Source organism: Rutidosis leptorrhynchoides, chromosome 10, assembly GCF_046630445.1.
Source record: "Rutidosis leptorrhynchoides isolate AG116_Rl617_1_P2 chromosome 10, CSIRO_AGI_Rlap_v1, whole genome shotgun sequence".
Lineage (NCBI taxonomy): Eukaryota > Viridiplantae > Streptophyta > Magnoliopsida > Asterales > Asteraceae > Rutidosis > Rutidosis leptorrhynchoides.
In genome coordinates, this window is record NC_092342.1 from 350496385 (window position 1) to 350518920 (window position 22536).

General features: G+C 33.6%; 1 protein-coding gene and 1 pseudogene across 2 annotated transcripts; both read right to left on the bottom strand.

The window, feature by feature from the left end:
• Positions 1-5835: 5835 nt before the first annotated feature.
• Positions 5836-7408, bottom strand: LOC139871780 (uncharacterized). Of its 2 annotated transcripts, none has more exons than XM_071859508.1 (2): positions 7209-7408; positions 5836-6288 (listed from the first exon to the last, which is right to left on the bottom strand). In XM_071859508.1, the coding sequence occupies exons 1-2, from the start codon at positions 7261-7263 to the stop codon at positions 5897-5899; spliced, it is 447 nt and encodes a 148-aa protein (XP_071715609.1). In that variant the 5' UTR covers positions 7264-7408; the 3' UTR covers positions 5836-5896. The 2 variants fall into 2 exon arrangements, with proteins under 2 accessions (XP_071715609.1, XP_071715608.1); XM_071859507.1 differs by having other exon boundaries at positions 7200-7408.
• A 106-nt stretch (positions 7409-7514) lies between these two features.
• LOC139871779 (uncharacterized) lies at positions 7515-10554 on the bottom strand (annotated as a pseudogene).
• Between the last annotated feature and the right edge of the window lie 11982 nt (positions 10555-22536).

A 22536-nucleotide genomic window follows, 5' to 3' on the forward strand; every position in this document is an offset into this window, starting at 1 on the left:
ATCGGTTTACTAATTCTTAGGCTACCAAGCAAAAGGGGCATATTCGGCTTCGATCATTCACCCATATAATGTAGTTTCAATTACTTGTGTCTATTTCGTAAAACATTTATAAAACTGCATCTATTTTCATCCCAAAAATATTAGATTTTAAAAGTGGGACTATAACTCACTTTCACAGATTTTTCCTTCGTCGGAAATAAGACTTGGCCACTGGTCGATTCACGAACCTATAACAAATATGTACATATATATCAAAGTATGTTCAAAATATATTTAGAACATTTTTTATTACATTTTAATTATTTGAGTTTATTAAGTCAGCATTCCTCGTTAGTAACCTACAACTAGTTGTCCACAGTTAGATGTACAGAAATAAATCAATGTATATATTATCTCGAATCAATCCACGACCCAGTGTCTACAAGTTTTAGACTCGATCACAACTCAAAGTATATATATTATTTTGGAATCAACCTCAACCCAGTATAGCTAACTCAAACATTACTGCATATAGAGTGTCTATGGTTGTTCCGAAATATATATATAGATGGGTCGATATGATATGTCAAAATATTGTATTCGTGTCTATGGTATCCCAAGATTACATAATATGTTAGAATACATGTATAATACAATATAATTTAGCTAGGATATGATTAATATAGATTTGTTACCAATTTTCACGTAGCTACAACAAGCAAAATTATTCAATCTTGTTTTACCCATAACTTCTTCGTTTTAAATCCGTTTTGAGTGATTCAAGTTGCTATGGTTTCATACTTAATTTTATGAATCTAAATAGAAAAAGTATAAGTTTATAGTCGGAAATACAGGTTACAAGTCATTTTTGTAAAGGTAGTCATTTCAGTCGAAAGAACGACGTCTAGATGACCATTTTGGAAAACATGCTTCCACTTTGAGTCAACCATGATTTTTGGATATAGTTTCATGTTCATAAGAAAAATCATTTTTCCAGAAGAATAGCTTTTAAATCAAAGTTTATCATAGTTTTTAATTAACTAACCCAAAACAGCCCGCGGTGTTACTACGACGGCGTATGTCCGGTTTTACGGTGTTTTTCGTGTTTTCAGGTTTTAAATCATTAAGTTAGCATATCATAAAGATATAGAACATGTGCCTAGTTGATTTTAAAAGTCAAGTTAGAAGGATTAACTTTTGTTTGCGAACAAGTTTAGAATTAACTAAACTATGTTCTAGTGATTACAAGTTTAAACCTTTGAATAAGATAGTTTTATATATATGATTCGAATGATGTTATGAACATCATTACTACCTCAAGTTTTATGGATAAACCTACTGGAAATGAACAAAATAGATCTAGCTTCAAAGGATCCTTGGATGGCTTGAAAGTTCTTGAAGTAGAATCATGACACGAAAACAAGTTCAAGTAAGATTTCTACTCGAAATAAGATTGTTATAGTTATAGAAATTGAATCAAAGTTTGAATATGAGTATTAACTTGTATTAGAAAGATATCTTACTGTAAATAAGAAAGATTTCTTGAGGTTGGATGATCACTCAAAGTGGATTTTCAAGATTGAAAGTAAGCTAGCAAACTTGGAAGTGTTCTTGAGTAGTTGTTTTATAACTTGGTTTATGTATGGATTTATGAACTAGATTGAGCTAGATTTTGTTAAAGATGATGAAGAACACTTAGAACAATGGAAGAACACTTGAGAGAGAGTAATTTGATTCAAGAAAATTGCAAAGTGAATGTGTTTGTGAGCTATGATGTTCACGTGAATGTGTAGTCTTCATATAGGCTCCATTACTTTATAATTTTGTGAGATATTTCATGCTAGATGTTAAATGATGGTTCCCACATGGTTAGGTGACTCACAAGGGCTGCTAAGAACTGATCATTGAAGTGTATATATACCAATAGTAAATACATTTAGAAGCTGGGTATTGTACGAGTACGAATACGAGTGCATACGAGTAGAATTGTTGATGAAAATGAACGAAGATGTAATTGTAAGCATTTTTGTTAAGTAGAAGTACTTTGATAAGTGTCTTGAAGTCTTTCAAAAGTGTATGAATACATATTAAAACACTACATGTATATACATTTTAAATGAGTCATTAAGTCATCGTTAGTCGTTACATGTAAGTGTTGTTTTGAAACCTTTAAGTTAACGATCTTGTTAAATGTTGTGAACACATTGTTTATTATATCTAATGAGGTGTTAAATTATTACATTATAATGATATTATGATGTATTAATATATCTTAATATGATATATATACATTTAAATGTCTTTACAACGATAATCGTTACATATATGTCTCGTTTCGAAATCCTTAAGTTAGTAGTCTTGTTTTTACATATGTAGTTCATTGTTAATACACTTAATGATATGTTTACTTATCATTTATCATGTTTAACATAGTGTATCAATATATTAATATGATTCATATGTATTTAGTAAGACGTTGTTATAACGATAATCGTTACATATATCGTTTCGAGTTTCTTAATTCAATAAACTCATTTTTATGTATATCACTCATTGTTAAAATACCTAGTGAGATACTTACTTATCATACTATCATGTTAACTATATATATATATATATATATATATATATATATATATATATATATATATATATATATATATATATATATATATATATGTCATCATATAGTTTTTACAAGTTTTAACGTTCATGAATCGCCGGTCAACTTGGGTGGTCAATTGTCTATATGAAACCTATTTCAATTAATCAAGTCTTAACAAGTTTGATTGCTTAACATGTTAGAAACACTTAATCATGTAAATATCAATTTCATTTAATATATATAAACATGGAAAAGTTCGGGTCACTACACAGGTCATAGTGTATCACAATCCTAATATTCAAGACCGACATGCAAAAGTTAACAAAAGTCATCTCAAAAGTCAACCTGACCCAATATGATCTTTAAATTTATACATATTTTTTATATTAACATAGTATCAGTCTTGATAATTGAACGAATTTATAGTTTATCAAACTTAAAATATTATTTATTTCAGGAGCTATATTATATTTGAATTATCATGGCAATCGAAAATATTTTATTATTATACTTGTAAAATCAGATTATAGTGTTTATAAAGCTTTAAAACATGATAAGATAGTCAACTTTGACAATTGTTTACCAAAACGAGACGTGCCTTATATAGAAATTTATTTACTCGCTTAGTAATATTTAAAAATCCAATTTATCAATCTTATAAACAAATTGTTTAAATATCAAATGCAGATTCAAAAGCAATTTCAATTAATGTTAATCATAATTCAGTTGACCATATCTTCTAATCCGTTCATCGAAATCACGCGATTTCTAAATGAAAAGTTAATAATTTTTCGCCAGCTTTCCAAAAACATGCATATCATATACTTTATATCAGTAGCATATGTATCAATTTTGTGATTCGTCATAAACTATCTAACGACAAAATTAAAGCATACAAGCATGCATAAACATATACACTCGAGCACTAGACATGGATACACTATTAATATATAAAAGATAAGATATGAATGCTCACGTATCAATATTGTGATTCAATATTGTAGGAAAGTACGTAGACGCGACGAAAATGATAAACACTAGATTGACCTCACGAACATACCCCCGAACAATACCCATAACCTCCAATGCTATAACCCATAATTTCCTTAGCTCTATCCCGCTCATAAAACCCGTATGAAATAACTCAAACATATCCTCGTCGTAGTATTTTATGTCATAATAATAATAATATTAATACTAATACTACTAATAATATATTTGGATTAATAATAATAATTAATAATAAAATAAATAAAATAAATACGGAGTAATATGAAGATCAGAGGAAGAGATTGAAATGTGCAACAAATGAACCGAATTCGTCGAACTTTATAGACTTGTGCCACCAAACCCCACCATGCGATCGCATGGTTTTGAAGGGCATTTGCCATGCGATCGCATGGCCCTAGTGTCCAGCTCACAATCGTTTAACTTTTAGCTCGTCGACATATTATTCACTGTAGCAAATACTGCTTACGTAGCAAATAGTGTTTACTGTAGCAAATAATGTTTTACTGTATCAAAGTCGTTTTTACTGTAGTAAATAGTGTTTTACTGTAGTAAGTCATTTTTACTGTAGTAAATAGTGATTTTCGAAAACACTATAGCAAAATGATTTTTACTGTAGCAAATAGTGATTTTCGAAAACAATGTAGCAAAATAATTTTTACTGTAGCAAATAGTGATTTTCGAAAGCACTGTAGCAAATTAGTGTTTTACTTGTTCATCTTAAACGTTTTAGTTAACTTATCTAAATATCAATCGAATTAATAAACGAATGTTACTATCGTTTACTAAATAACTTGAAATTATATATATGTATGTATCTTTATTTAATATACATAAATCAGTTTTTAAATACACATTGCAAGTTATTTATAATTAATTTTAATAATTAATATTCCAACTTATTATATATATATATATATATATATATATATATATATATATATATATATATATATATATATATATATATATATATATATATATATTTACAAATAGAGGTTCGTGAATCGTCGGTCAATAGTCAAAGGTTAACTGAATATATAACATTAGTTCAAAAATTTTGAGAATCAATATTACAGACTTTACTTATCTTGTCGAAATTATATAAAGATTAAGTTTTAAATTTGGTCGAAAATTTCCGGGTTGTCACAATATCCCTGATTCAGATTGACCAACGATTATTTTTTCAGCCCTTTGAGAAACGCATAAAGCTTCGAATTCTTATAATATAATCATATAATTAAACCAACTTTTATTACAAAACATAAGTACGGTTATATTTTTTTAAACTACAACATAATTAAACTAAAACAAATAAAATATTAAAAACAGTTTCTTAGTCGGAATCCGTATAATAACGGTCATCAGTATCGTAAAAAGGTCCAACGGGTTCATTTTTTACATGTTCTCCATTTTCGGCATTTTCATCGATGTAACGCCAACTCAAACTTTCTTCATCTTTCAAAACCAAATAAAGAGAAATTCGATTTGTACACCGATCGAAGGTTTCTTTTATACCGTACCATTGTTTGTAGATACGAGGGTACGTATTGGACAATTCCGGAACACAGTTATCTTCATAATACAACACGTTAGTGTGTTCGAACGGTACATTTTCTTTCAAAAAGCTAACAAATCCTGTAAACCAAAGTCGCGAACGTCAATTTTTTGAGCGAAGCTTTCGAAGCACGCGTATAATCGTAAACTTTATTTTCATTACGGAATTCACTTCTGGTAATACACGTCGAATTAGACAATGGTCGGCGGAAGGTCAACATTTTTTGAGTGAGTGAAGTGTGTGTTTTAATTTTGAGTTGAGAAGTGGATGTGGTTTGTGTATTAAAATAAGAATAAGTAATTTTGTGTGTGTTGTGTGTAACGGATTAGTCCTTCTACTTTAGGCATTATTTTTGATTTATTTTGGAGCACATATACTTATACTGAAAAATAATATAGGAAGAATAATTTATCCGTTTGAAAAGAGCCTACATCTTCCGTGCTCAATTATGCGTCGATATGAAATGGTCGAGCGCTAGGGAGGGCGCATGGAATGATATCGGCACCCTCGAGGGAGCATATGAGGGCAGGTGGAGGGCGGTCTCCTATGGGAATGGTCTTAGTAATTGTTCGGTATATCTGACTATATGAGAATCTGGTACATGTTTACAAAAAAACATACAAAAAGTAACTAATCAACAATATAAAATCAAACTGATGTCAATTGTACTCGCTAAGAAGCTGAATCCATCCATTACATATAACATATAAAGAGCATATAAGAATTTTAAAATAAAAATAATTAAACTAAGCCTCAACATCAACCGTAGTCTTACTATTGTTAGTTCCAATCAAGTGATGCAGCATGACACCAGCTGCAACACTAACATTCAAACCCTCAACAGCAAGAAAAGACTGAAACTCCTCAGTTTCGACATCTTCTAACCCTGCACTCACATGCACAGGAATATTCCCTGAAATTTTAACCAGCTGAGTACACGACCTCTCAACCAATGCTCTCAAACCAGTCCCTTCACTCCCCAAAACCAAAATTGTGGGCTCACTCGTGGTCACCTCGTTTAAAGCCACGGCCTGCGAAGAAACCGAACCACCAAGAACCCTCCAACTGTTTTCCGCCGAAGATATCAAAAACTGCATCATATTCTTGCAACAACGAAGCTCAGTCAACTCAAGTGAACCTGCACTTGCTTTACTTACTATTGTGATTACATCTTTGTGATAAACAAACGGGTTACTTTACATCACCTTCAATGCAATTTATTGATTTAAAATACGTTATTAAGGATTAAAAATTGCAATTATTTTTCTATTACACTTTACCAACTACAAGTTTGTGCGTATATTCTTTTTATCTTCCTAACCACTATAAATTGGTACAATAAATCCGAATTTATATCAAACATAACATCAACATGACCCAATTACATTGAAGGCAGGGTTATGGGGAGAGGTTAGGGTGTAGACAGTCATACTGCAACCCATATAGACCTCCAGCAGTCTCACAAGTATAGAATAACAGCAGAATTTGTTCCCAAAAAAATCCTTTTGCTTACTAGTACTCCTGTCCTACCCCTGTTAGAACTAGACCAGTGACCAAAAAAAGAAGTCGCTCTTGTCTTATAAATGACGATGATGGTGGTAATGGTGGTGGGAGCTAATATGTATCAGTGAAAAAAGAGGCTAATGATGATAGTCTATAAAAGGCTTTTTAAGGCTGAAAAGTAGATGGGAGGAGTTAATTATCTACTACTCCGTATAAGTTATCTATAGTGCATCAATTTCAGGTTTTTATTTGTAAGAAGTTTTCATTTGTTATTGTTAGTGTTCATATATTGATTTGGCTCCATCTATCTATTAACCTGATTTTATAGCCAGTTATAGAGTAGGCAAGTTGTTAGCTCTTAGTTGGAGCCGGAGTGTGTAGTACAATTTGAATAAAAATGATATGTATCGATTTGTTGGTTTCTTGCGGAATAGCATCATCGCAGGTGCGGAAACGCGCTGCCACAACTTCAACTAGTATGAAACAAAGTATAACAGTGACCCGCCAAAAAACTAATACACAATTATCACAACTAGTATCACTTACATACGTTACCTCTAGGATCAGGATGACATCTCAAGTGCTGCATCAGCATGTACCTGTCAATCATAAACGAAAATCAACCACTCAAAAAAAACAACTAAAATGTTGCTAACAACAAAAACACGGTATTAAGAAAACACGTGCTCCAAACAAACAAACAAACAAACAAACAAACACAGCAGCTATAATTGGACAAAAAGTAGCATATCCAACGGTCCTATATACAGAGAATCATCAATCAAATGACAGTAGTAAATGAACCTTAAACAACAAATACATATACATAGTATATGTATTTGAAAAGCATCAAGCACCACCTCAGATAAACAGAGTCAACTCAGGCCTAATGTAAACGTTCTTGTCGTCGTCCAACATGGGATAAGCAGCAGCCACAAGTGCATCCTGAGAACCAATGTAAAGCAAGTTATAGATTTCCCAGTAAACTTGTCGAACCTTCCTTGCAGGATGAAACAGGCCATCCTCCTGCAGACAGTAATTATTAAGCACAAGAGGAGCACCCAACGCGACTCGCATACCCTCAACAGCTTCCATCACAGAATTTAAAACGTCTGGTGGTAATGTCTCAAACATATTATTATTAGGCCACAAACAGTTGAACAAGTGGCGCAAAGCATCCTCACAACCCAAACCCGCAACTCCAAGAGCCATTTGTTTACCAACACTAGCAGCAGTTTGCCTATTCCCGGGTTCCATAAGAGCATCTTCAAGTAGTGGAGTGACTGCATCTATGTAGTCTTTCCCCATCTCACCAATGTACTCAAAAAGGATTGATAAAGATTTCAACACATCATTCTGGACATGTACAGGCACCACACGATACTCGTTCATTAAAGCAACCGCTAATGTTTCATTCTTCCTATCTTGCACATTGAGATGATTGTTTAAAAGGATAGCCAGTACATCCTGGGGCCCAATAGTTTTTGCAATGTACCTGAATGTGTTCACAGTAGCCCGCTGCTGGAAACCACCATTGTTGTGTGCCTCCTTTAGCTTCTCAAGGAGAAGCTCAAAACAGAACCTCATCGACTCTGCACCAGGTTGGTGTTCTGCAATACAACCTACGAGATCGATGCAATTCTTCTGGACCTTTTCATGAAGGTGGTTTTTCAGGATTGGGGTTAAACGAGGGAGTAAGTCGTCGTTTATCGGGAGGAAATTCATACCGATTTCATTCACAATTGCTTTGAGAGCACCCAATATTGATCCCAAAACTTCTGGATTTTCTTCTCCTAAATACTCATACAACATAATCCCGAGATCCACCATGAGTTGTTCTTCCTGGCATTGTTTCATCACCACTGCAATTCTTGAAATCAGATCTGCAGCCTGTTGTCTGACTTTAGCAATACTGTTTATGTCTAGATGAAAATGTATAATACCATAAATTTGAGCAAGGTATGGCTTTACTCGTTGTCCAAGAGAGTTAACAACTGCAACAAACCCATTCATCATCATCATCATTAACAGTTTGCTCTTGGAACGCATACAAAATACCATCAATGAGAAGCTCATCTAAACCTGGATCAATATCAGATGCACCCATATTTGCTACAACTTTCCCGATTGTTTCCATCACCATTCTTCTATACGCTTCACTTTCATCTCTCAAGCCTTCAACTATTCTGGACACAATAACAGGAGCACCAACTTTGTTTGCTATCTCTACAGTTGTCTCGACAACCTGCTGCTTATATTCTCTACTACCATTCAAAGCCATACTTCTGGCCCAAATGTTTCTGAATAACTCTGCAACGATATCACCGAGAATGTAACATGCCTCAACACCTTCAGTACTCACACACTGCTTCACCGCTTTAAGCACAATTCTCTTGGTTTCTTCATCTGGAAACTGAAGAAACTCATGGATGAGTATAGGCATGACATTCTTGGTATAGTAACCGGAATATATGTCATCCATCAAAGGAATGATGAATCCGAATGCCTTAATGGAAAGCATTTCCTCGATGAGACCGAATACCCTTCCACAAAGGCTTGAGAACCGAGTCAAAGCTCTCAATACCATATGGTGCTGCCACCTCAGCAAGTGCAGCCAATGACAGGGCAGTGATGGTTTTAACTTCCTCATTCTCATCATTATTGAGACCATGTTTAATAATATCTACAAGATACGTTAAGTGGGGAAGGACTGCACACCCCCCATTCAGTATAGCAATTTGGCCAACAATGTTAATACCAGTGTGCCTTTGATCCCTACTTTCACACACAGTTTTTAAGATAGGTAAAAGTGCAGGGATCCTAAGTGTTGCTGATGCGACAACACTAAAAGCTCTTGCAGTTGTATTCCTCACATATTCATGCATTGCATTAGTCATAGTAGGTAACCCAGCAGCCTTAATGAGGCTAGAAAGAATTTGTCGACCCTCTGCACGAGCATCATAATCAGAATTATGATAATACTCTTCATCAACCAACATAGGTTCTATAACAACCAGAATCTGGAGCACATAAGGTCTTACAAGATCATCTAACTTGTATACTACTCTGTCTATGACCTTTAACAGAAAGTGCCGTTCCTCGTCCTCCAAAGTAGGCAGCATAAGCAAGGGTATAATAACATTGAACAACGGCTCAGCACCAAATTCACGAGACTTATCAGTGAGCTGTCTCAAAGCTTTTTCCCTCAGTGGAGGAGTACCATTCTTAACCTGGAGCAATAATTTCATTATTTTTCGTTCATTCTGCTCGTCTGGAGACAACTCGTCTTCATCTTCTTCACTCAAAAGGGCACCAAAGTATTGGTAATCCTCCGGCTTCATAAACGGCAAGCAATCTGTCATCCCTTCTGTTTCTTCAGGGGTTACATCCTGATTCAACCTCCTCCTTTTGTAATCATCCTCTCTATCAACAATTTCTATGTTAGAATCCTGAAACCGAATGTTTCCATCATAAAAAACCTCAGTATCATTAGTAACCGAATTCGAAGCTAACGCCATTTCCATTATCTTCCTTTATTTATGTATTTTCGCAATCTCAGCATCAACTGGATCCAACTTTACTCTTTCTCAAACTGAAAAAAATAAACCAAAAATATCAAAATCTACCAACATAAATATACATATACATACATAAACAACGAACAATAGAAACTAAAATTAACACATGCCTAAATCAATTGACAGCAATAAAAGCTAGAGAGAAAACGATACAGATATAACAGAAAACCTAATCGAATACCTAAAAAAATAGAAGCATGGATAACAATATGTACCTAAATTGTTCGTAAATATTATACGGTTACACGAGATGATGCAACTTTTCAGTGAAACGAAGTAGAAGAAACGTACCTAGGGTTTGTGATTCTTAAGATCAGTTGAACGAAAACGAGGAAACTGAAGTTTTGGCGGGTTGATGTCAATTTATATAAACCGGTTTTAAGTCGGTTTATGGCCGTGTTCCCGGATGAGGCGGGTCGGGTCGATTTGGGTACACATAGTAAAACCAAAATATACATAACTAGTCCCTCAATTATAATGTTTCATTTATTCGTTAGAAATAAATTGTCTTTTATAATACCACTTACAACCATGACATGCTTTCTTACAAAAACTGAATTTCACATCAGCGTCACGTCAACATTTCATTATAAAAACTGAAAAACACTAAAAGCTACCAACCATAATAACATATTTCCTCAAAAGATTAGACCCACTCATTTTTAATTCTCAATTATTAAATTAAATAGCAAATATAACAATAATAATATAAAACTCTAATATGAGGAACAAGACTATCAAATAATCTTGTTGGTGCGGTACTTTTTTGTAAAAAAATGAAAACTATATAAACGAGCCTTTCTCTCGAAAAAAAAACCAAACAAGATACAAAAAACATTCAGTAAGCAAACTGATTTAAGAAATTAAAGCGAACCTAACTAGCACTAGACTAATATCAAAAATTGAACCAAGATGCTAACAACAAAACCCAAAAATAACATAAAAGGAGAGCTACAAACAAAAGAGAAAACAACAACAACCAAACTAACTAAGAGCAACTAATGAGCATTAGATTGCTCAACTACAGATTTACCCTTGCGTGATTTGTAACCCGGAGTGGAAGTAGAACCATTGACCTTGCTACTAGAGACTGAATTGAACGAGTATGTGAACACCCTCGTCGAAGGGTCCCCGATGAGGGTGCCCAAAGAAGGAGGAATAAGGCCCTAACTCGCTAACCGCTCCAAGAAACCAAGATTACCCACACCGGGAGGAGGATTGTCAACTGTCTTCTCACAAAAAATATTATAATTCTCTTCACCAACAACTGAATTATCAACATTATCCAGTAGTCGAAACGAAACACCCTTACCTTTCTTGCCTTTATCAAGAACTGGATTCTTAGAACGTCCTTTTGGCGAAGAAAATTTTCACCACGGGGCCCCGACGATTCTTATTATGACCGAAATGATCTCTGTAAAAACCTAAACAATTAACATTCGAACACTCACACTTTGAACTTTCCGCTCCTTTACCAACAACAAAAATAATGGTGGAGTACTATTGGCCCCACATCCACCCTTTTCTCCAGTTTGTAGAACGATGAAGTTTAATTTTCTTTGAAAAAGGACGAGAATGACGTTTAAGTGCCAGCCGAGTCATTTTTATCTTAAAAATGACGGAGCAATGACACTACCATTGGTTGTGATCTTACATTGCAAGTTAATTTTTGGATTAAAAGATTATTGTAATGTAACGTAACTAGATATACCCATACCACGTGTTACTGGCAAGGTAACTTTGTACCTTTTTTTTTTGCTAAATCTTCTTAATGATACGATACTTAATTAGATATGAAAAGTCTCGTCATATCATAGTTAAAAAAAAATTGACGCACAAAATTCTTATATGCTACGGAACTGAAGTATGATAATACGGTCATGCGAATAATATGCTTAAATAGAGGCGGAGAGTTTGGGGTATTTTTGACCGTTTTGGATTAATTAATTTGATTAGATGTTTGAACCAGAACTCTTCAAGATTTTGGAAAGACGAAAGAATAGAGCGAATGGAAATACCTATGTATAGTTAAAAGTAGACGTAACTAAGACTTTCCTAATGATAATTCGCGAACTATCTTTGAGAAATTAGAACATGTTTAACTTGTTTTTACAATGACAATAATTACTTACTTTCTAAAAATAACTATCATCAACTTAATGTACAATCTCTCTATCCGTTGAAGAGAGAGATGACTTTCTCTACTTTTGAAAGTGTTTTCACTCTGGGTAAAGAAATTACTTGTCTTTATTCTCAGATAGAGGAAGGATTGTCTACATCTCACCTCTTCCATACATCATTTATGTGGTATTGGGTTTTGTTGTTGTTGTTGTATCTAAAAACCCCTAGATCTCTTAAATTTCTAATGATACGCGTACCTTCGCGCATGGCGCTCGTGCGTATCACGTGTTGTGCGCACATCATTCATGAGTAACCCTGAACTGTAATAAATGGCGCATTACGCAGTCTTGCTTGGCGCATACGTAAATAATCTTAGATGATCTTATCCTTAATTATAACGTAATCCTTTCCTGACTAATATGTCGTTATTTATGGTTGTTATTCGGGAAGGATCTAGAACGAATTAAAGAGCATCTAAGGGTTAGGGTTTCACTATAAATACAACCATAACCTCATTCATTCAAACACACACGTTTTCTGCATTACTCGATTGCATCCAGGAAACAAAATTACGGTTACATGTATGTTCCATGAAGATAAACCCTATGCAACCACCCTAGTAGCCATTGTTGTGGAATTTGCCATCAATGGTGGACTAGGTTTCAATCACCCTCTCATAGATCATCATATCGACTAGGGTTATTCACGGTAAATCGGACTGGAGATTAAAACCGTATCGTCCTTAAACACTCCCACCTGGCACTCAACATTAATCTAGTTCTTGGGACAGATTTATGTTCAATCAATTTCCATAGACGCCGAAGCCATCATCCAATCCTTATCCTTTGCTCTCGCCGGTTTGCATCTTCGAATCGTGAGGTATTCTCCGGCCATGGCATATCGCTGATGGTTCACATTTTCTTCTTTTTCTTCATTCCCCGTAATCGAAGGGATTCCAGCCTTTTTATCCAACCACATTGCCGTTCTCACGGTTGTTTGGGTGGTTTTGGAAGGTGACCTCATTTGTTGACGATTTCTTGTTGGTCTTTCGCTTGCTACCGTTTCTCTTTTCGTTTCTTGTTCCTGCAGCTTTGCTTTTCGGTGGTACGATTTTTATCCGGCAACAAATCAAATGAAACCCTAATTTTTCAGAGGAAACGTAAAGAATAGGAATTACATAAATTGTGAGTATCAATCGATTAACATTCGATTAACGTTCATTTGTGAATCTGGTGGAATCTCCGACCTTAACTAGAGAGAATATGTGAAATGGATAGTGAGAGGATAGAAAAGTGGGAAAACTGAAGTGGTTGAAGTGGTCACCTGATAAAAATTGGGGGAGAATGGAAGCGAGGTTAGTACAGAACATAAGAGTGAATAACATTCCTAAGGCTAAATTAGCCACTCCGAAGCTACCAGCTAATTTCGAAGCTAAATCCATGCCATTTAGAATTGGTAAGGATTAAAGATCGCGCTTCGCTGCAGAGTGTTTTTGTTCGGTTAACTTAACGTTTATAAAAATGATCGATTTACGGTCGGTTATTTGAACATTAAAAAAATGGTTTACATTCGATTAACGATCGTTTAAAAAACGGTGGATTTTGATCTTTTATTTGAACATTTAAGAAATGGTTTACCATCGGTTAGTTAAATGTTTAATAAATAAAGAAATGAAAAAGAAAGGGAAAGATAAAGTGAAAAACAATTGGAATGAAATTTCGAAACAAAAATTAAATTACCGTTTTATCCCTGAAAGGATTCAATATTACAGCCCTGCCAATGTGAATAGTGACAGGCTCGTGAGCTTTAGTATATTAGATAATAATAATAATAATATGTATAATTTGATATTAACACAAATAATGTAGAGACCACAAGTAACTAATACAAAGGTTATGATATACTTACGTTGTCGTCTTTACTTTATGATTATTTTTTGTCATTGGTAGAATCTTACATGTTACGAAGTATCTTAATACAGTGCCTCCAACGATTGGTGTGTGTTTATGGGAATGTACCCACTGTTGGCTACATAGTTTCTTATAAAGTTGATTGGTAAAAGTCAATTTTTTGGTGTTTAGTGTACTTCATTGCACCGAGGGAAGGTTGAATGTGGTTTGATTTTTAACAGTCAAAGTGAGGGTTTGAATTCTTGTGTGAATAATAGTGATATAAAAGTTACTAGAACTATATAGAGAGGCTTTACGCATAAGAATTTTGATGATGAGTGTATGATGTTCCAAATGTGGTTACTTCAAAGGTAATCATTTAGACTTGATATCTTATATTGAAGTCTTTTTACAAATTACTAAAAAAGTATAAGGTTTTCCTCTGCGGGCTAACCGAGAGGCAGTGGCGACTCCACACTATAAGTAGTGGGGTCTCGTGACCCTGCTAGTTCGGAAATTTTTTTAACGAAGTACACTTCAGATTCTACAGGACACCACTAAATTTTACTACAGGACCCCATATAATATTAGGATTTGTAGTTTTTTGGAGGTAAACAACTACTAAAGTACCCTTCAATTATATTTAGCTGAAAAAAAAATTAAGACCCCATTGTGTTTTAATACTGGATTCGCCACTGCCGAGAGGACGAGTAATCTGACTTCATACTCCGATGTGCACAGCTCATCAGTATTACTCCTTGGTTGTTTTCAATTCATCCCTGGACACCACTAATTCACTAAATATTCGTCTTAGAAATGATTAGAACCTGAGACCTCTAGCAAAAAACTCTGAACCTGTTTCTTGGACCCCACCACTGGGCTAGTTTTTCAAATTACTACTTAAAATTATTTACTTCGAAAAGTTTACTTATTCTCTTAGTTAAATCGAAACTCGTTTGAAATTTTGTTTGTCAACTTTCCTAATTGTTTTGCATTTTTTTAACCATCCAATATTTAACGGGTGATGGAACCATTGTGAAGATAACATATTGACGTGTGTGTATATATGTATATACGTGAAGCTATCGATAATGTTGATGGTTATTTAGGGTGAGGCTATCAATAAGATTTTTTTTTTTTTTTAAATAGTAGTTTTATAAAAGGCTCTTGCAAAAATGGAAATTTTATCAAAATCATTACGAAAATGGTAAAACCGAAGTTCCAAACTTCGGTTTTGCCAAATCCGAAGTTTGGAACTTCGGTTTTGGCCTGCGTGTCAGTGGAAAACCTAAACCGAAGTTTGGAACTTCGGTTTTGCAGTAAAACTGAAGTTTCAAACTTCGATTTTGCAGTCTGCTTCAACAGTCACAATAATGGACTGAAACCTGCAACCCTAGTCTCAATTATGGACTGAAACCTTCTACCCTATCATGTCAAAATCTGATTTATCATCTTTTTTCATTTATTTATATCACCATTATCATGAACTCAAACACAAACATCACCAAGAACACAATTCAAACATTTTATAGTCAATTTCAAACACCAACAACACAATTCAAACAAATCTTAATCAGTTTCATAAATCAACAATTATAAAAATGTCTATAATTCGTCCATTCATGGTTCATTTTCTTTGGGGAGGACAAATTTCATTCCAAAATGGTTGGCTTACCGGTGATAACACAACGATTAGAAGGAGTTTTGTGTTGAACACCAAGGTTAACTGTATGCAGTTAAACCAAATGGCGTATAATTATGTAGGTGTGAGTCAAAGATCACACATGTTAAAAATGTTCTTGTGAGTTCTTTTCAATGGAAATGAATGGAAAAGTGAACTTACTGATGATAACACTTTGGAAACAATATATTTTTATTCTCAGAATGATCCAAATTACGAGGCTCAAATTGAAATTCAGTTTGAGAAAGTTTTTTCAACCGCCCAAGGTTCGGATTATATGGATCTTATTCAAACTTTGGAGGGTGGTCCATCAACATCAAACTACCATTCAACAGTTGTTGAAGATGAACAAGAACGAAGAGATGAAGTACAAAATGTAGTAGACTCAGATGATGGTATGTCTACTGCAACCGACGGTACAGTTTCTGATTATAGCGTTGAAGAGAATGTTTTTGGTGATGAAGGTAGAGACGAGCAAGTGGAACCACAGCTGGAGCCTACCCCAGTTTCACGTTTCGGGTTTGTTAATCAAGGTGAGGCTAGTAATAGTTTTCCATTCGATGATGACCAAGAAGCTTCCTGGGGTTTTTATGAGAAGGAGATCGGTATTATTTTAAAAGTAATGGTGTTCCAGAACAAAGCCGAACTTATATATGCTGTTCGGAAATGGAATATACTCCATAATAGAGAAATAGTTGTTACACAAAGCAAGCCGGGTTATTGGCAAGCACATTGTAGAACAACTAGCTCAAGTTACAAGGGTCCACAAGAAAGATACCATTGTTGCTGGTGTGTAAGTGGTTCGTCTCACAATCGATCGAAGGTATGGAAAATTACAAAATGGAAAGATGAACACACGTGTTATGGACACGTGTCGGAAAACAACAATCGTTGTTTAACCTCTAGCTTAATTGCTAGTGAAATTGAGCATCAAATATGCTTAAACGTTGCTTATCCAGTTGCCAACATCCAAACCCAAATAAAAAATACATGGCATGTGGATGTTCGTTACGGTAAAGCATGGAACGCTAGGCGTATTGCAATCAAATGATTATTTAGAACTTGGGAAAGTAATTTTATTCAACTACCAAATTATTTGAATGAATTAGTTTCTACCAATCCAGACACAATTGTTGTGTTTGAAAATGGACCTGAAATTGAAGAAGGTTTCGACACATTTAAATTTGTGTTTTGGGTATTCGGTCCAGCCATTAAAGCATTTAAATTGTGTATTCCGATCATTTGCATCGATGGCACCCATTTGAAAGGTAGTTATAGGGGTAAGTTGTTAACAGCGGTTGGCAAAAATGCTAACAATCAAATTATACCCGTTGCCTTTGCACTAGTTGATGAAGAAAGTAACGAAAGTTGGGTTTGGTTTTTGCAAATGCTCCAAGAAAATGTTATTGGAAAAGAAAAGTTGTGTGTCATCTCTGATCGACATCCAGGTATCTTGCATGCAATGGGTGCTCAAACGTATGGTTGGGAACATAGATACTGTTTGTGCCACATTCGTAGCAACTTGTTGAGCAAAGTACCTAAAGTAAAATCTCTCAAACACTTGTGTTGGACCATCGGTTCAACAACGAATCAACTATTGTACAAAAATTCCCTCAAAGCCATCAAACAAGCTAGTATTGAGGCTTGGCAATATTTGCATGATGCTGATTTTGGCAAGTGGACTGTGTATGGGGACAGACTGAGGAGTCGTTGGGGTAACACAACGACAAATATTGCTGAGTCCCTCAACAATGTGTTTCGTCATGCCTGAATGATGCCGATCAAAGTGTGTATTGAATATACATTTGATTACACCAGACAACACTTCTACGATCAAATTCAAGATGCAAGGCAATGTAATTCACCACTGTCCAAGAACATGTTTAACATCTTTAACGAACGAGCAAAAAGAGCTCAAAGATACAAAACAACATGTTATAACGAACAACAAGGTGTGTTCAAGGTTCAGTCAACTTATTAAAGAAGTGGAGAAGGTGGCACCGATTACACAGTGGAATTTAAAGAGAAAAGGTGTTCATGTGGAATTTGGCAACACCAAAGATTACCTTGCTCTCATGCCATTTCCGTGTGTAGCCATCTAAACGAGGATATAAATAAATGCATCAATAAAAAGTACACAACTCCTACATGGAGAGAGCAATATAGCCATCATTTTAATCCACTAAGAGACGCGAGCTACTGGGCACATATACAATGGAACATTATGGCCGATCCATCAAGATTGATTAAGCACAGGGGGAGGAAGCAATCAAAACGTATTAAGAACCAGATGGATGAGCGTGAAAAGCAAAAACCAAAGTGTGGTATATGCAGGGCTTAAGGTCACAACAGGAATACCTATCCAAGAACTAGAATGCCATAGGTTTTCAGTAGTAATTTGTTGTACTTTGTTTGTTGTAATCGCTAATTATGTTTATGAGTAAAAAAGTGTTGTTGAAATAATGAAATTGCACGTTACTAATCATATTCAAGTACCAATCTATTACAAGTAACTTTAATTTATAAAAGGTCTAGGTGCATAATAGTATTTACCATGACTATCATACATCGTATCGAACTCAAGTGCGTCTTCAAAAACACCAAATAAAACATACAACTCTATCTTTTTTGAAAGTATACACGCTTTTCCTACTAATGTATACCATTCTTCATCATAGCACATTGCTTCGGGTTCAGCAACTCCTGGTTTCTAGTAGTATATGTCCATTGAACGTGGATTCTTTGCTAGCTTTTCTCGAAGAAACTCATTCAACTTCTCCATATTAAAGCCCCAAACATCTACGTTATCAAACGTCATTTTAGGCCCTTTAGAGAGTTCTGTTTTGCCGTCATTCCATTCAAAATCACAATCATGATACACATCAATTGATACGTATTTCGGATCCATTTTTGTTATGTGTTTATGAAACAATCAAAATTCACTTTTATAATCATAAATCTACAAATTAATCCGAAGTTTTAAAGTTCGATTTCAGACCTTTCAGAAAAAGCATGCAAAACTGATGTTTGAAACTTCGGTTTCTCAGGTACTAGACTGTTACCCATTACCTTTTACTGTTCGGCAGCTTTTACTAAAACCGAATTTTGAAATGCCGGTTTTCAATTTTAAACTACTCTATATAAACTGACATCTATTAGAAGAAACAGATGTATCACTCTCTTCTCCAAACCTAAATTTTAATTTTGTAAACATGTCACCAACTCTTGTTCAGATTAATGTGTATTGGAATGGCCAGTTTTCACCACAATTCAAGTTTTACTATGGGTACAAATATAAGTACTTTCAAAATGTGGATGTTAGTCAATGGACAATTTGAAAGGTGTTTGAGTGGCTGAAAGAAAACACTACGGTAGAACACTCGGGCGTGATGTTTTGGAAAGAAGGTAAAGGAAAATTCGAGCATCTTTGCGAGGAAGATGAATGGAATTTAATCAAAAACGAAGCAATTGTGAAAAATCAACCTCTTCCATTGCATCTAATTTAATTTGTGTTAAATTTCTATGTGTTGTTTTTGTTTTTAATTATGTTTTTTTTTATTTTCAAAAAAATGTAACCGTGATTTTGATATTAATAAAAGTGTTGGTCAAGAAATTTGTATTTTACATCTTATTACTATTAATATTATATTGTTTATAATGTTGTTATTGATTTTAAGGTAATAGTAGTAAAAAAACTATCAAATCTAAGTTATTTAAGTATATTAAAGGTTAAAAAATACAGAAACCCTAAACCGAAGTTTGAAACTTTGGATTTGAGCAAAACCGAAGTTTCAAACTTCGGTTTTGGTTTTGTACTGACACCTCACCCAAAATCGAAGTTCCAAACTTCGGTTTTGCCAAATCCGAAGTTTGGAACTTTGGTTTTACCATTTTCGTAACAAATTTTGTGATATTTCTATTTTTGCAAGAGAGTTTAACAAAATTAATATTTTAAAAAAAAAATTCTATCAATAATGTTGATAGGTAATATCATAGATGACTATGAAATTTCATTTTTACAATTGTTGATGTTATAAGCAATTTTTGATAATCTGCTTGCGTTTGAATAACTTGCTACAAACTTTTAGTTTTAACAACCTAAGATATATACCTTATATACTATATTAATATGTTTTTTTGTAAACCCGTGATTTCGTGTCTTATACTTATACGAAGAAGTATAAAGCTATGCAACATATTGCCGGAAAATAAGTTTTTGCACAACATACTAGTTAAGGAGTGCTATATGACTATTTTTAGCTTTTATTTTTATATTAAATAAAAGTGGATACCCGTGTTACTTGTCGTTGCAACGATTAATGTGTAACCTAAATATGTTCTTTTGTTTGAATCAAAATTCAATGATATAGAACAGAGGGTTGATGTTATCAGCGTGATAATAACCAGAAGTATAACATTTATGTGAACCTGTTTTTTATAGGTTAATTTTAATTAAAAATAAGTCATAGAGATAATTGATTATCAAAACAATTGTCAAAATTTTATTTTTATTAATAACCTTGAAGTATTAAAATAATATCGTTATTAATTAATTAATACAACATGTATGTTGATGGTGTTTATAGCCTTATAGGTGGATTCAAATGATATTATTACATGTTTCTGATTACATCAACTGTTATAACGGATGTTGTTGCTACACACTGGATGTGGAAGATGATATACAACTTTATAGCAGTATACTTTCTTTCTGGTTTACTGTTCGTTATAGGGTGATTGATAATTCTAAAAATGAACATATATTTCATAGCATTATCCCTCAAGAAAGACAAGCTTTTAGTTGCAATTGTTCTATTTACAAGTGATATTCGTTTAAATAATAAATGGTGAAGACAAAAGACAGATTCGACGAATTGAAGACGCAAACGATCAAAAAGCTCAAAAGTATAAAGTATAATCAAAGTGGTTCAAATTATTGATGAGAAACGTCTCAAAATTACAAGAGTACAAGCCGCAAAACGCAAAATACAAGATATTAAATTGTACACAAGGACGTTCGAAAATCCGGAACCGGGACCAGAGTCAACTCTCAACGCTCGACGCAACGGACTAAAAATTACAAGTCAACTATGCACATAAATATAATATAATATATAAATAATTCTTAAAAATATTTATATATTATATATATTTAATAAAACCGTCGGCAAACAAGAAAACAAACCTGTGTGAGCTGGAAAAGCAGGCCATGCGATCACATGGCCTGGAAGTGTAATTTCCATGCGATCGCATGGCCCCAAATTTTGGGTCAGGTCCTATAAATTTCGCAGTTTTGGTCGAATAAAAACACATCTTTTCTCTTCTCAATCTATCAACGTATTATATATATATATATATATATATATATATATATATATATATATATATATATATATATATATATATATATATATATATATATATATATATATATATATATATATATATATATATATATTATAATTTTAATTTTAATTTTAATTTTAATTTTAATAATAATAAGGGTATGTTAGCGAATATTGTAAGGGTGTAAGTCGAAATTCTGTCCGTGTAACGCTACGCTATTATTAATCATTGTAAGTTATGTTCAACCTTTTTAAATTAATGTCTCGTAGCTAAGTTATTATTATGCTTATTTAAGCAGAAGTAATCGTGATGTTGGGCTAAAATATTAAAGACGGGGTAATTGGGCTTTTTACCATAATTGGGGTTTGGACAAAAGAACGACACTTGTGTAAATTAGACTATGGGCTATTAATGGGCTTTATATTTGTTTAATTAAATGATAGTTTGTTAATTTAATATAAAGATTTACAATTGGACGTACATATAAATAACCATATACACTCGATCGGACACGATGGGCGGGATATTTATAAGTACTAATAATCGTTTATTTAACCGGATACGGGAATGGATTAATAGTCAATGGACTTATTAAAACAATGGTGAATTATGTACAAGGACACTTGGCGTAATTATTAACAAAGTATTAAAATCTTGGGTTACACGCAGTCGATATCCTGGTGTAATTATTAAACAAAGTATTATGACCTTGTTACAGTTTAAATCCCCAATTAGTTGGAATATTTGACTTCGGATATAAGGATAATTTGACGAGGACACTCGCACTTTATATTTATGACTGATGGACTGTTATGGATAAAAATCAGACGGACATATTGAATAATCCAGGACAAAGGACAATTAACTCATGGTAATAAACTAAAATCAACACGTCAAACATCATGATTACGGAAGTTTAAATAAGCATAATTCCTTTATTTCATATTTAATTACACTTTTAATTATCGTACTTTAATTTATTGTCATTTTAATTATCGCACTTTTTAATTATCGCAACTTTTATTTACTGTCAATTTATTTATCGCATTTTTATTTATCGCAATTTTATTTATCATCATTTACTTTACGCTTTAAATTAAGTCTTATTTTTAATATTTTACATTAGGTTTTAACTGCGACTAAAGTTTTAAAATCGACAAACCAGTCATTAAACGGTAAAATCCCCCTTTTATAATAATAATAAATACTACTTATATTTATATTTATATTTATACAAATATAGTTTTAAAAATATAGCGTTAAACTTG